Source organism: Equus quagga, chromosome 16 (assembly GCF_021613505.1).
Source record: "Equus quagga isolate Etosha38 chromosome 16, UCLA_HA_Equagga_1.0, whole genome shotgun sequence".
NCBI lineage: Eukaryota > Metazoa > Chordata > Mammalia > Perissodactyla > Equidae > Equus > Equus quagga.
This window is the reverse complement of record NC_060282.1, coordinates 71,155,794-71,171,289: the sequence shown is the minus strand read 5'-3', so window position 1 is coordinate 71,171,289 and position 15,496 is coordinate 71,155,794. Positions and strand designations below refer to the sequence as shown.

Here is a 15,496-nt window from a genome sequence, read left to right as displayed (position 1 = left end):
ATTCAGTCAGATTAAACCTACCACACAAACATGTAGTACTACTTTAAAAATTTTTAATGATACAAAGGATTCATTATCTTATAAAGTTGAAATTGATAGTTACAACTGATAGCTACTTCTAAGACTATAAAGCTAATTAAGAAAATAATCATCCTAGGTCTTGGGGCTGGCGTGGTGGCACAGCCAGTAAGTTCGCACACCCCGCTTCGGTGGCCGGGGGTTTGCTGGTTCAGATCCTGAGCGCGGACCTATGCACCGCTTGTCAAGCCATTCTGTGGCAGGCGTCCCACATATAAAGTAGAGGAAGATGGCCACAGATGGTAGCTCAGGGCCAGTCTTCCTCAGCAAAAAGAGGAGGATTGGCAGCAGATGTTAGCTCAGGGCTAATCTCCCTCAAAAGAAAATAAAAATAAATATAAATCATCCTTTCCATTATATTTAGAATGAAAAATATTTGCTTCAAAAATTAATTTCAGACTTTCAGAGCTAAGGTTGATAAGCTATTTTCTGGAATTAGGCTGGCACCATGGAAAAGAGATTTTGACAGGTAGCTTGCAAGAAGTTTTTATCGTGTTAAAATATGTCACTGATGGTGACTTTTTATAGTGTCTCAGAGCCCAGGGTACGACAGAGGCCTCTGTCTCAGACCAGCATCAGACCTTTTCACTTCACTTTGCCAGGCAAGATCACTTGTTTGAGCTGCTGTTCCTATGACATCTCAGAAAAACATTGCAGAGAAATCTCATATTTACAATTGACTGTTGCCAGCAGAGGTCATCTGCCAGAGAGAAATTTAAGGGGAAAGAAGCTCTAATTTCACCACCAGAGTGGCAGAGGGGTCAGAGGAGGATGGCGATGCATGCAGTATAAATACGACAAGCAGCAAAAGAAAAATGAGCATGACATTTACATTTAAGTAGAATTTTGGGTGCCAGAGTAGCAGATAATTTAAAAGCATTTCTGGACATTTGTGAGTCATTAAGTTTGTCGAGGTTTTATTTGGGGTAGAAAACATTAGGAGATGATCATGAAATGAGGATTTGGACAGCAAGGAGTAGATGTCAGGAGAGGCAGGCCAGGGGTGATTGTTTAGGGAACAAAAATTGAAGAATGGTCTGAAACCTGGAGAAGCGTCAATAGGAAGACAAGGAGGAGCGGGACATCCATAACATTCGTAAGAGCTCCTAACAAACAGCATTGATGCGAGTAGCAAGCTGCTCACCGGCCTCCAGCCTCCTTGTCTTGGATACAAAGAGACTTCTTAACTCTCCTCCTTACTCTGTGGAACAATTGCCATTTCCAGGGCATTGCAGTTGGTCCCTGGAAGATGCCCCATCTACGGGACCGTGGAGTCCACACGAGCTCCTGAAGGATGGAGGCCTCTGCAGACTGGACTTGTTCTGGAATCATTGACTCTTCCAGGCCTCTCCTTTCCTTGATGTCCCTCAGGTTTTCAGGGTAACCGGTCAACCCAAAGATACTCCTTGTGAAGCTGTAAAAGAGCATTCTGTGCTCCACTTTATTCATGCCAGAACAAAACGAAGCATGTGAAGTATCAGTCTCCATTGTGTCCACTGCGAGATTATTTGGATCCAGAATTATAAGTACATTTTACAGGTTTCTGCCACAGCCCTGCAGAACCTCTCATAGCTACAGGGTTCTCTGCCTTAAGTGCAAGGGGATTTTTCACATTCCTGCTACAGAGAGGACACAGTGGCCATAAGGCAAGGGCACATCCTTTTTGTCGCCAAGTCTGCTGTCATTTCAGTAGATACCATGATTGTATTGAAAAGGAAGGAAGAACTGTTTTCCAGTATTTCTGCCTGTGGCTAAAACGTAGCCCATTCAGGAAATCTAATTTGGAAAGTGTAGTCCAGTGCTCTGGGCTAAACCTGGAGACCTCTAGAGCAGCCATCCCAAACCAGCGAGGCACAGGGGAGGCCCTGGACCTCCGTGCTGACACTGGGCACCTCTCATCGGGGAGGAGCAGGCGTTGGGGTTTGGCAGGTAGCTCTTGCTGCCCCTGCAGAGTTCCATCTAACTTTCCCCCAGGTGCAAGACAGCACTTCGGAGATTTTGAATTCTTGGGCCTCAAGAGAAATCCTTATCTTAGTACAAATCACATCCTAAATTTTCCCGTTGTTTTGGGGACATGCAGCATTCCCTCCGTGCCTGGAATTCTTCTTGAGATTCCTAGGACTCGATCTGGATCTCAGATTGCTGAGGAGATTCTGCTTGGGTTAATGCATCTGTCACTAAGGAATGGAGTCCAAGAAGGCAGACCCTGCATTCCCCAGGGGCTACAGCAGGGCCCGTCCATCCAACCAACAGGCATGCCATCCTAGGCCCCGGAGTCAATTCCACCGTGAAAAAGATTAAAGGTTAAAAGTTCATCAAAATGTGTCTAGAGTAGATACCCGGGCAGACAGCAGGCTCCTGGTCAAGAATGGTCCAACAATTAAAAGCACCATAAGGATGTACTATTGAAGGAGGTCACTCACGATCTGTCAGAACCATAAGGAAAATATTCCTATTATTTGAGCCAGAATTTAACATGATTCTTTTACTTACTTTATTTGAATCCTGCTTTGCATTTCTACCGCCGTCTCTAATGAAGGAGAAATATACATTTGTATCTCAGTGTACACGTATTCATTTTCAAAACTGTCTTTGCCCTCCAAATGGTACCAAGGGTTACTTTTATTTAAAGGTACTAAACAGAAAACCAGTCACCTTGCTTTGTATATGTGTTTCTGCCTCCATTTTTCTCAGTGTCTTTGGATAAGCTATTATTTTATCTGTGGAGTATTGGGATGAAAAATTTCTGTTCTAAGTTTAACACAGCAAGTGCCTAAAACAGGTCAAATCACAACAGAAGTTTTTTGAGAGTCTCATGAGGAAAAAGAAGAAAACTTTTTAAGAATTCAGGAAGAACTGGATGATCTTCTGATACTCCTTCTAAAGTTGGAGGCGTTAATTACTAATTTGGTGGTTTGAGGAAGGCACTATGAGTTGGATGAATCTGTAGTATTTTTAACACCACCTAAACATGTTCCTGCTGAAGAATAACCTTGATGAAAACTAAATCTCTCCTGTAGTCTGCAGTAAGATGTTTTTTTCTAAGCTGTGTTCTTTCATTTGAAAGTCAGCCAAAACTGACTAAAAAGAATATATGTACCAGCCCAGTGTCATAGCGGCAGCCCAGGGTTCACAGGATCAGATCCCAGGTGCAGACCTACACACTGCTCATCAAGCCATGCTGTGGTGCCATCCCATATGCAAAGTAGAGGAAGACTGGCACAGATGTTAGCTCAGGGCCACTCTTCCTCACCAAAAAAAAAAAAATATATATATATATATATGAGAAGAAAGCTCAAAATTTGCATTTTTCAATGGGAGTCATAAATCTATTAAAATAAAGAACTGAATGGACAAATGAGGGCAATTGATTCAAAGAGAAACATGAATATAAGAAGATAGAACTGAGGAGATGAATGAATTTTTATAGCAGAAAGAAAAATGTGTAAATAGAAGATGAAATAATAACGATGTTTGCTAAAGCGAAATCTAGAAGATAATAATACGAAAATCTCTTTTTCACAACGTAGTCACCCTGCTTTGCCCTAAAGGTTAGGAGACCCGGGTTTTGCCCTTTCATCTCCCACTGAATTGCTGTGTGACTTTGAATATATATATTCCTTCGTCTCTCTGAGTCTCAAATCCCTAGAGAAGGGACAGTAATTGCCTGACCCCAAGGGACCATGTGGGTTCTCGGACGCCCTTCCACTTCTCAGTGTGTTTTCTGATCTGTCTGGTAAGGCAGGATTCTCAAGAGCCACTTCCTCAAAACCAGAAGGCTCACGTAAATCAGAGCACATCCTTTGTGTTTGTTTGATTGTTGTCACCAATGTCTGTTGCAGCAGAAGACTGAAGATTTAAAGTAAAAATAGTCAAGGTCTTCTTAGGTGAACTATTGAATGATTCCTTGTCACGGACCAGACGTGAAATAAATGGAGTAACTGAATTCCAGTTCCTACGAGGAAGCGTGACGTGAACGAGACTAGTGTGCTGAGAGAAGGGCTACCTCCCCGCTACTTTGTCATTCGTCCCAAGGCGGTCCTCTCAGACACTCTCCAACCTTTACGATGATAGAGCTCAAGATGCAGAATGGTTTTGCATAGTCAGTGCCAAGCAAATTCTTGTTCCTACTGTTCAGCATCAAATGCCCAATAGAGGAATAGATCCCTTTGTCGTTCACGTTGTTGCTATTTAGCATATCTAGACAGAACAAAGTGAATTGGGAAAGTAGTAGATTTGGGAATTTTAGAGAGACTTTTTAGTTAATATAAAATAGAAAATGGATGTTTTATTACCTAAGAGAATGTGCTTCAAAGAGTTCAAGCAGGAGTTTTAAAAGGGTTTATGTGATTTTTAAGGAGTGAATGATGTATGCTTAATTTTTTTTAAATGTGTAAGTGTTTTTAAGTGGGATAGTGTGAGGACCACACAGTGTGCATTTGCAGCAGTAAGTGGAGATTAGGTCTGCTGTGATCCAGGCGCTGGGTTAGTTTGTCACTGAGCTGAACACTGCTAGCTGCCATTATGTGTTTTGACCATTAAATAGTCTTAAATTGCTCTAATTCTTAGTCACACTTTAATTTGTACCCATGATGGACCATTGGTAAAGGACAAGAAGCATAACACTGATGTGGAAATAAAAACAGCATTGAGCTGAGAATTCTCGTTGTTACCCAGAAGTCTTCTCAGGTTCTGAAGGTTGCAGCGTTCTTACAGGCACATCCAGCTATTACGGCACTAAAAAGAAGAGAAGTCATGATTGTACGTAGTTTTATTTTATAGAATAAGCATCCACTTTAACATAATTTGACCCACCTTTGTGGCCAAAGCCTACTAGCTAATAATTTAAACTGAAGATGTACCCTTTAGTAGTCAGCCAGATGTGGTCAAAATGAGGCAGTTTCTATAAAATTTGCTATAAGAAAGACAGACGCCTATTTAATCAATGAAAAAGCTCCTAAAACGATAATAATAGCCTGCATTTACGTGATTTTACAGTTACCAGATTCTGGTCACTTTTTTCACTTGATCCTACCTTAACCCTTTCTATTTCCTCTGATCCAAAGTCCATCGTTGTCTCTGTGCCCTTCTGCCCTACCCAAAGCTCTGTGGTGGGTGCATCCCTGTCCTCCTCGCTCGAGCCTCTACTTTGCATCAAGGCCACCTTTTACCTTCCCCGCTTCTCCCAGAAGAGAGCACCCCACTAGAGAGAGATGCAGAATCGTGTAGCCCTGAAGGTGGGTCTTCCTGGTCTTACTCAGCAATTCCAGTATCCTTTCTTCTGTTCCATAGAACTTTTGTGTAGTTCTGATTCCAGATCTTTACCTCCTTAAGCCCCCAGATTATCCCTACCAGCGCTGAATTTCAGCAGAAGACTAATAATGGCCATTTATCAACTAAATACCCTAAGTTAGTACTGAGTACTTCCTATGAATCAGTTCTGATCCAGAACAACTCTATAAGGTAATATCATCCCCATTTTACAGGTAAGGAAATTGAGTCTAAAGGGACACAAATACTGTGTGAAAACTGGGGTTTGACCCAGCTCCGTCTAGTTCCAAAGCCACAGCCCTCTCCGTCTCTTTCAAGCTTAGGATCCTTCAGATAACTTAGAACATCAGATCAAGCCATCACTGTTCTTACATTTTGTCCTGTTTCCTGTCTTTCGCCTTATCCAGGATCCAACTCCCACAGTTGTCACCTTCTCAGGCTTCCTCTCTAAGCATCTTTCTTCCCACCTTCCCACAGGAACAGCTCTTATTTTCTTAAGATAAGAGTAAAACGTCTTTTCCCTTGACCCAGCTAATCCTTCTGGTTACTGTCCAAATTTCCTCCTTCCTTTCTGGGTCAGAAGCCTCCAGCACGTGGCCCACACCTGCTTCCTCTACTTCCTCCGTCCGTTTCCTCAGCAGCCCCCTTCCTCTGGCTTCCGCAGTGGCCTTCTTGTTAGAACTGCCCTCTCAAAGGTCCTCATCAAATTCAGCAGCCTCTCTGCAGCCCTCGCCTTTGTCCAGCGCACGGCAGGGTTGACAGAGCATCCTTTCCTCAGATTCCCACTGCGCTTATTTCAGTGACTGTGTGTAAATCAGCCAATCAGTGCAGCTGCACCAGGGAAGAGACAGACTCAGATCTGGCCCACTTAACTCCCAAGAGGGGCACGGGCTTCATCCAAGAACAGGAGGAACTCTGAATACTTCTATTGAAAGTTCCCCTTCCACCTGGATGCTGCCGCCTCTCAGTTTACGTATTTCCTCCACCAAGTCCCTCGGACACTCGTCTCCATCCTCAGCTCTTTGCTTTTTTGACTCATTTATTTGATGAGTTCATCCACCTTTCGTGAACTCGTCTTCTGTGACTGTGATGTCCACATTCCTGTCTCCAACTTTGACCTTCCCTTTGCATTGCAGCCCTGCGTTTCCAACTGTAAATGCCTGTGTCGTGTAAAGTCCTACTTGTCTAAAACCGAACTCGTCATCACCTTCAAACACTCTCCCCATCCCACCTGCGCAGTTTCTGTCTGTAGTAAAGCTGTTCATCTGGATACCAAGTTAGAAATCTTAGGGTTATCTTTTCTGTTTCTCTCCTTACCGGTATTTATTCATCTCACCAATATTTGTTGAGGACAGCTTCCATGCCAGGCTTTTTGTTAGGAGCTGGCATGGAGGCTGCCCTCATGTGTCAAAGTTCTGACAGTTCCTCCCTTAAGGGGTCCATCCATTATTCCTTTTCTTATGCCGTTCCTCACCTTAGACACTTAGCGGGCCACGGCTCGGGTTCTGAAGCAGCCTCTCATCTGAGTCCCGACTTTTGGTCTTCTCGCCTCACTTCATCTGGACGCATAGGATGCTCTATAAATATTGTACATCAGGTGATTTTTTTTTAATTGTTAATTGTTGTAAAATATTCATTACATAAAATTTACCATCTTAACTATTGTTAAGTGTACAGTTCAGAGTAAGTGGGTTCGTGTCGTTGTGCAGCCCATCTCCAGAACTTTTTCATCTTGCAAAACTAAAACTCTATACCCATTGAATACCACCTCCTCATCCCCTCTCCCCCCAGCCCCTGACAACCAGCTTTTGCTTTCTGCTTCTATGAATCTGACTGCTCTAGGTACCTCGTATGAATGACGTCATACAATATTTGTCCTTTAGAGACTGTCTTGTTTCACTTAGCATAAATCCTCAAAGTTCATCCATGCCATAGCATATGTCAGAATTTCCTTCCTTTTTAAGGTTGCATAATATTCCCTGCATGTGTAGACCACGTTTTGTTTATCCATTCATTCGGTGATGGACACTTGGCTCGTTTCCACCTTTTGGCTATCGTGCATAATGCTGCTGTGAACATGGGTGTACAGATCTCTCTCTGAAACTCTGCTTTCAATTCTGTTGGTATATACCCGGGAGTAGAATTGGTGAATCATTTGGTAATTCTATTTTTAATTTTGGGGGGAACCATTGTATGTTTTCTACAGCAGCTGAACCATTTTACATTCCCACCAGCAGTGCACAAGGTTTCCAATCCTCACCAACACTTATTTCTTTTTTTTCGATAGTAACCATCCTAATGGGTGTGAGATGTGGTGTCTCGTCGTGGTTTCGGTTTTCATTTCCCTTATGATTAGTGATGTTGAGCATCTTTTCATGAGCTTTTGGCCACTTGCATATCCTCTTTGCAGAAATGTCTATTCAAGCCCTTTGCCTTTTTTTTTTTTTTTGAGGAAGATTAGCCCTGAGCTAACATCTGCCACCACTCCTCCCCTTTTTTTGCTGAGGAAGACTGGCCCTGAGCTAATATCCATGCCCATCTTCCTCCACTTTATATGTGGGACACCTACTACAGCATGGATTGCCAAGCGGTGCTATGTCTGCACCTGGGATCCAAACTGGCCAACCCCGGGCCGCCAAAGCGGGATGTGCGCACTTAACTGCTGCACCACCAGGCCAGCCCCCCCCTTTGCCATTTTTTAATTGGGTTTTTTGTTGTTACTGAGTTGTAAGAGTTTTTCATACATTCTGGACAGTAACTCATTATCAGATACATGCCCAGCAAGTATTTTCTCTCATTCATTGAGTTTCAGGTGATTATATTTTAAAGAGAAGTTTTAATCTTATTTAGTGGTAATGTTTTCCAACTTCAGAATGACTCTCATGGAAAATGACTTTTCTTTTAAAAATTATTTCGGGAATAAAACATCCCTTAAATTTTTTTTTACATCAGATTTTTCTTAGTGAATAAATTACACAGGAAGGTAAATTGTGGATAAATTTTATAAAATTCAGAATAAAGTAGAAGGTAGCCAATTATTTGGCATATTCCAACTGAGGATTATAAATGTACTTTAGACCTGGCCTGTGAATATAGCCTTTAAGCTTATTAAGTTTGATCAAATGTTAGGGAATAAAGTCTGTAAAGTCTTTAAGAATGAGGACTTATTTTCCAAGCTTGAAAATGTTCTGGATATAGAAAAAAATCCTATAAAAGAAGTTGAATCGTAGGTTCTGCTGTCCCCAAGTTATTACGTATGTCCCTGAGCATTAACATGCTATGAGGGGCTAGAGTCAGAAAACTTGGTATAACAAGAGGCTGGTGAGCCAGTACATTTGTTTTCAATATCCTGCCAGTTTTCAAAAAGGATTTGCAGGACATTATGACAAGTCACATACAGACTAGTGTTTGTGACACTGGGGAATGTTAAAGCCGTGTAGTTGGTGAAGATAACCATACAGGTAGATTGAGGACAGTTTTACTCCAGGTTTCCTGACAGTCTTAACAAAAAGAGAAACAACAGGTTATGTAGCGCTCATTGTATGATGTGAGGAAGCACCCCAGCTTATCATCAGAGACCAAATTTTTCCTGGCACTAAACTTTTAAGAGGAATGTAGCACCTAGATCTTTATAAACATGACAATGATGCACATAACAGGCAGCATTTTACAAAAGATATGTAAACATTCTTCATGAGAGTCTTGGTTCCTCCTATCTCCCCTTGATAGAAAAGCCACAGGTATGATGTGAATTGTGATTCTTTGGAGACATTCTGTGATAACCGTAGTAATGTGGTTTAACTTCTGACCTCACAGACAAGACTCATCTGTCCCAGCCTGGCCTCAGCCTGGTCTCTGGCTATTAATGCTTTCAAAGCCTGGTGTCATCATACCTCTGTGAAAGCTGGGGTCCTTGAAAGATCAAATAGCAAACTTCAGTGGGGATGCCATACCCCTTTGCTTTATAGCTAAATGACTTTATGTCGCTTTTAGAAAAGGAAGAAATGAACTCCTGCCCTGGTGAAAAAGGCAGCACTTTGCTAATAATATGACGTGTTTTTAACCAGAACCTAAGAATTCTGTCTTGAAGTTACTATTTCCAGGTCTTATCTCTTAGAAAACAAAAAAGCAACTTAGGGAGAAAATTAACATTCAAGAACTAATCAATGGTAAAGATTGGACCCATACGAAGTAGTCTTCCCAAACCAAATTGACTGAGAGTAGACCTCTAGCAGGGTCATTGTCCATTGCAAATTAAAATCTTTATCAGCTCTGTCAGTGAATAGATGTATAAAAGATAGAAAATTAGAAGTTAGGACAGACATCTTAAGGGACCCGCATGTCCCTTAGCAGGAGGAGTGTATGCTGAGCCTTGTCGTATTGGTCTTATCAGAGAACCAAATCAAGATTGAAACCAGTTTCTTACGTGTGGAGGAGCTTGGAAATCCTGCCTCTGCTTTTCAGCTGAGATCTGGGGACCCACCTAGTTCTTGTTCATATCAAGAGTATTCCTTGCTTAACAAACCAATTTCTTCTTAAAAAGGGCCCAGCTGTATGCACAAGGTAATTGGTTTTCGCAAATCTAGGTCTCTCGTAAATAATATCATGGTCAAAGAGGCAGGCTAACAGGTCATATTTTTTGCGTTTTCTTACCGTGATGCCATAACCCAGGAAGGAATTTTGGGTGTTGTCAGGCATCGTCAAGAGAACCGGAAGGGAAATAGGATGGTCGGCAGCAAGGACAGAAACAGAAAGGTCACTTCTGCCTTTGCAGTGACCCTGGTGAGGGCTGACAGGGCTGTGACCAGGGCAGGAGCAGTGACAAGAACGAGAAATGGTTGGATTGGGGTTGTGTTTTGAAGGTGGTGCCAGCTGGATGCGCTGACCGTGGAGATGGCGTGTGAGAGAGGGGGAGGCGTCGGGGATGACTCAGAGGGTTTTGTCTCGAGCAGCTGGAAGAATGGTGTTGCATCAACTGAGATTTGGATTCTCATGTACAATGGCTCTTATTTTTAAATTTTGCTAATAATATTCTTTAGGTATTTGGGCCTCAGGGCAAATCACAGGTACAGCCCCTGAACCAAAGAGCTTATAGCCTCTGCCATCACATTTTAAGAGTCAGATCCGTAAACTGACTTTGATTTAATATATAAAAAATGTAAAAAGACATCAAAATCAGCATATTTTTTTGAAGCAGCTTATTGTTGGGAAGAGAATATCCAAAAAGTAGAAATAGTGAAATTTGTAAATAGAGTATACATTTTACCTTTAGCAGAATTGTTGTCCATTCTAGATTAAAATCTTTATCAGCTCTGTCAGTGAATAGATGTATGAAAGATTGACAGTTAGAAGTTGAGACAGACATCTAAGGGACCCACATGTCATCTTAGCAGGAGGAAGATACGCTGGGCATGCTCAATGTATTGTTGATATGCCTTTTTTGTAAAAGTATTATATTTAAGAGAAATTGGGAAAGCCAGACTATTTTGTTCTGAGTAAGGTGACTTGAGAGTTCATGAAAAACTACTTCAGTCATTAAAGGAAAAAAACTCAGATACTCATCAAATTACTGATTGGAAAAATAACTTGTAATTAAGTTCTTATGTACGGGTGCCTGACATTCAGAAATCCCACATTTACTGTTTCACCTGTTCACGGGTGACCTTTGCAGGGCTGATGTCCAGGCGGGAAGCACTCTGTTGCTGTGTGAGCTTCACCAGCTGCCCAGGTCTCTCTCTCTCTTCACCCGTACATAGCCTGGTACATAGTTTAACTCTCTGCAGGTTAAAACTCTGGTATGTTTGTAGAAAGATGACCCTAACAGAAAGTCAGCAGCTGATTCCTAAGTGGAAGAAATTGCTTTTCACTTACTCTTTACTGCATCTTATGGGAGGAAATACATGTGACAATGGTATTTGGAGATTCGCGAGGGTCTGAAGACATGGATGTCAGCAGTCTTTGGAATAAAGGAAAGACTTCTTGGGCATGCAGGCTCCTTTTCGTGAGGATGTTTTCCATGTGACCGGCTACAGCAGCTGGGCATCCCCTTGGCGTTGTTTCAGCTGATCTCCCCAGACTGGCCAGCTTGAACCCCCATCCCCCAAACCGTGAACAATGGCACGTCTTACCAGTTGGCTGAATAAAGGGTCGTGTGTCGCTCTAGAACTGAGCCTGGAATTTGAATACGTGAATTCACTATCATGAGTCAGGGTCAAGCCCAGATTTTCCCCTGGGCAAAATCTAACATGTCAGTGGCCTGGCCACACAAAGCTGGTGGTGACAGCAAACTCAGATGGGTTCCTGTTCTCTTCTACTTCTTGTTATCAGATCCAGGGCTCCCGAAAGCTCCCGAGCAGTCGTCTGGTTTCAGATTCGAATGTGGTTTTGACTCACTTGCCAGCTGGGCAGGACTGTTGACACAGGGAGGGGCAGTAGATGGGAAGGTCCCCCACTCTCTTTGGGCTTACAGGAAAGAGCAAGTAAAAGGGAATTCAGGCCTCACTGATGCTGTGCTCCCAAAATATATTTGCAGAAAAGTCCTGCTGTATTTGTCTGTTCTCCGGTTTAGCATATTGTAAAAAGTGGTGGCGATAATACTGCCGTTTTATTTGACTCTGTGGTGGTGTGTGGTCACTGTGTCAGAATAAACTGTTTGTACTTGAGTTTTGTGAATTTATCATTGAAGGGCTGGCAGATTGTATTATAAGGCAGCATAACTGTACTCTTATGGCTTCATTAATTAGGATGCCTAGACATAATTAGGTTCTAGCTAAGAATAGATAAAATGGAAAATAATTCTGGGAAAAAAGAGCGGAGATTCTGAGAAACTGGAAGAACGTAACAGAGGACATTTCTTGATTCTCAGGCACAGACATGGGACTGGAGCACCAGCCGTGGCTCCCGTGAGGGGTTACCCCGGCCGGTTGTTTAGGAATACATTCTCACCCTCTTGATTTCATTTCCATTTCATGGTACCCTATAGACAGAGACAATCTAAAACCTCCTCCATGACTCAGAAATAATAGTTTTGGTGATCGGAAGTTGAGCCATTCATTTTTAATTAATAGACTTAATTCTTAGAGCCGTTTTAAGTTTACAGAAAAATCGAGCAGAAGGTACGAGGTTCCCATCCATATACCTCTTCTCCCCACACCTACACACAGGTTCCCCTATTGTTAGCATCTTGCGTTAGTCGGTACATTTGGTACAGTTGATCAACCAGTATTGGTACATTAGTGTTAACGAAAGTGCATAGTGTACATTAGGGTTCACTCTTTGTGTTGTACAGTTCAGTGGGTTTTGACAAGTGGATCATGTTGTGTATCCCCCATTCCAGTATCATCCAGAATCGTTTCACTCCCCTAAATTTCCCCTGTGCTCTGCCTGTTAGCCCCTCTTCCATTCCACCCTGAACTCTTGGCAACCGCTGATCTTTTTACTGTCTCCATAGTTTTGTCAGTCCACTCATTTTTAAGTAACTATCCAACTGTTCCAAAGGAAGCATTATTCATTGCTTTATTCATAAAATGAGCCCTCAATAAATGCTGTGTGCCAGGCAGTCTTCTACGCATTGGGAAGAGAGCAGAGGAGCAAAAATAAAAAGCGTCGATCTTCATGAAGCTTACATTCCAGGACAGCAAGCCTCCGGGCCCAGCTGGGTCCTAAGTAGGAGTGACACGGCCCAAGAGGACACAGGATGAGAGGAGGTAGCTGGAGAAAGTCGTCTGAGAATGGGGCCTCCTACCAGTTAGCCCCACGGTCTCAGGTCAGACCCCAGCCTCCCCGTTCCTTCCTCCTGCAGTCAAGTCCCAGGAGCTCGGTCTGCTGGTCTCCTCCAGCTGCCACCTATGTTTTCTCTAAGACCCACTAGATAGACCACAGTGCCGTTTCCCAACTTTCCTCTGTCCCGCTCACTCAGATATCAGTGCAAGCACCTCTTTTAGACTTTCATTAAGCTTTTACTACTATTTATCTGTAGCCCTGCCTGGTGCTGATAGAAGAGCATGGAAAGTTTATAATATTATAAGTAGGTGCCTGTGATCATCATCTAAATGCTAGCTGGACAGGGTCTTCTCTGGGCATGGATGACAGGAAATTCTCTAAATCCCTTCTTTCCTGGGCAAGCAGACATCAGTTCTGCTGTCTTTCCATAAGAATTCCCATTCGTACCCCACTGCCTTCTCCCTAGCTCTAGTCCTCTGGAAAAATAAGAGGTTTCAGTGAGTGAAGATGGACCAGAAAGAAGGTGGAACACTGAAAGAGATCCACTTGCTCCTCTCCAACTCTGCCTCTCCGTCTCCTTTTTTTTCACACAAGAAACGTGCTTAAAGAGCCACTAAATGGACTCTTTGAAACCCTCCTGAGCACACTGTTGGAGCAGACCCAGTGTCCGCTCCTGCAGGCTGGTAAGAGCTGACTGTGTGCCTCTCTTCCCAACTACACTTTCCGTGACATCGTGCTGGTAGCTTAAAACTGGCCGTGGTGGGAGTATTTACACCACAGGAATCAGTCAATGCTACAAATCAGTTTTACTATTTTTTTTCCAGAGAGCTACTTTATCCTCCTACCACCGAGCAGACCCTTCTTAATCAAATTCTTACGTTGACTCTACCATAGGAGTTAAATCCATGAACATTATATTAATTCATATGCTCTAATTCTACTCTCTATGCATTGGGGATAGGGGGAATGCTAACCAAAGTCAACAGACTTGTTCCAGTAAGTTTTGAAAGCCAGGCTTTGCGTCAAGCTGCACAGAAATTGACACTGTTTCATTTCTCCTGAAAGAAGGATTGAGGCCATTGACAGATGGTTCCATCCGTGTTGTCTTCATTGAAATCTCACAGCAGCTTCACTGTAAAACTTGCTACTGCAGGTGTGGGACCATGATCGCGCTTAGCGTTTCTTTGCCCGGGGCCGCAGTTGCTTGTCCATGGGTCCTTAATAAGGTGCCACATTTGCTGACTGCCCATTGTGCTCCATGTAGGACTGCGCATGCGAGAGCAAAAGCTGACGCCGCTGACCAGGCTGCGCTGGCCGCCCGCCAGGAGTCTGACATCGCGAGAGCTGTGGCCAGGGAGCTGTCGCCCGACTTCTACCAACCAGGTGAGACTATTGTGCTGTGATGGGAAAGGTGGGGACATTTTCTCTGCTTTCCTTTCTTTTTTTTTTTGCTGAGGAAGATAGCCCTGAGCTAACATCTGTTGCCAATCTTCCTCTTTTTTTGGCTTGAGGAAGATTAGGCCTGAGCTAACATCTGTGCCAGTCTTCCTCTACTTTATATATGTGGTTTGCCGCCACAGCATGGCTGATGAGTGGTGTAGGTCCAAGCCCAGGATCTGAACCCACAAACCCAGGCCGCCAAAGCAGAGCACACTGAACTTAACTACTATACCACAGAGTCAGCCTTTTCCATGCCCAGCAACAAACTTTGAGCTGATAGCAGTAAAGGAGACGGGAATCTAGAAGTATCTGATTCTCAGAAATCGTGTTAGTGTATTAGTGACCATTGCAGATGCCAAAACAAACACCCCCAAGTCAGAGACACCTGTAACAGTAGCATCAGCAGTAAGAGAAGAGCCAGTAAGTACTGTGACTGTTTTTTTAAATACACCTGAACTAAAGCTCAAGGAAGTGGTTAGGAGGTAAAAAAGTATACCACTTAAAAGACAGATTAAGAGGAAAATGCATGTCATGATTTAAGACATGAAAATGACAACCTCAAAAAGAAAAATCAGTCCTGATTATATGCCTCTCAAATGTTATAAAGTAGCAACAAACAAATATTTGCAGTAGTTTTAAATATTTAACTCACTTCCTAATGGTTTCCTAGTAGACTCTTTCTGTCCCTTTCTATAACATACTGGTGTTAATAAAATAGCAATAGCCACCTTTTTATATATGTTTCTCCACTGTTTTATAAACAACATCTTTCTAGTGATCGAGGGAGCAACAGATTTCTAGGTAAAGAGACCAAAGTAAATGTTCTAAATTTCTGAATATCAAGATTTATGTTTTCTTGGCAAAGAATTTTTCCACATTGGTTTCTGTTAAATCAAGCTGGATAACTAGCAACCTGTGCTCCATACATGTTTGGTTCCAATGAAGGTGACATGACACTGGAACCCAAGGGCATTAGTGTGACTAA

The 15,496-nt window shown here is 42.8% G+C and overlaps 1 protein-coding gene across 5 annotated transcripts in view; it reads left to right on the top strand.

The window, feature by feature from the left end:
* JPH1 (junctophilin 1) overlaps positions 1 to 15,496 on the top strand; it is a 76,848-nt gene that overhangs the window by 43,866 nt on the left and 17,486 nt on the right. For all 5 annotated transcript variants that reach the window (XM_046642110.1, XM_046642109.1, XM_046642106.1 and 2 more), the window contains exon 3: positions 14,336 to 14,454. In XM_046642110.1, coding sequence (XP_046498066.1) covers positions 14,336 to 14,454 — 119 coding nt within the window. The remainder of the gene's footprint in view (positions 1 to 14,335; positions 14,455 to 15,496) is intronic.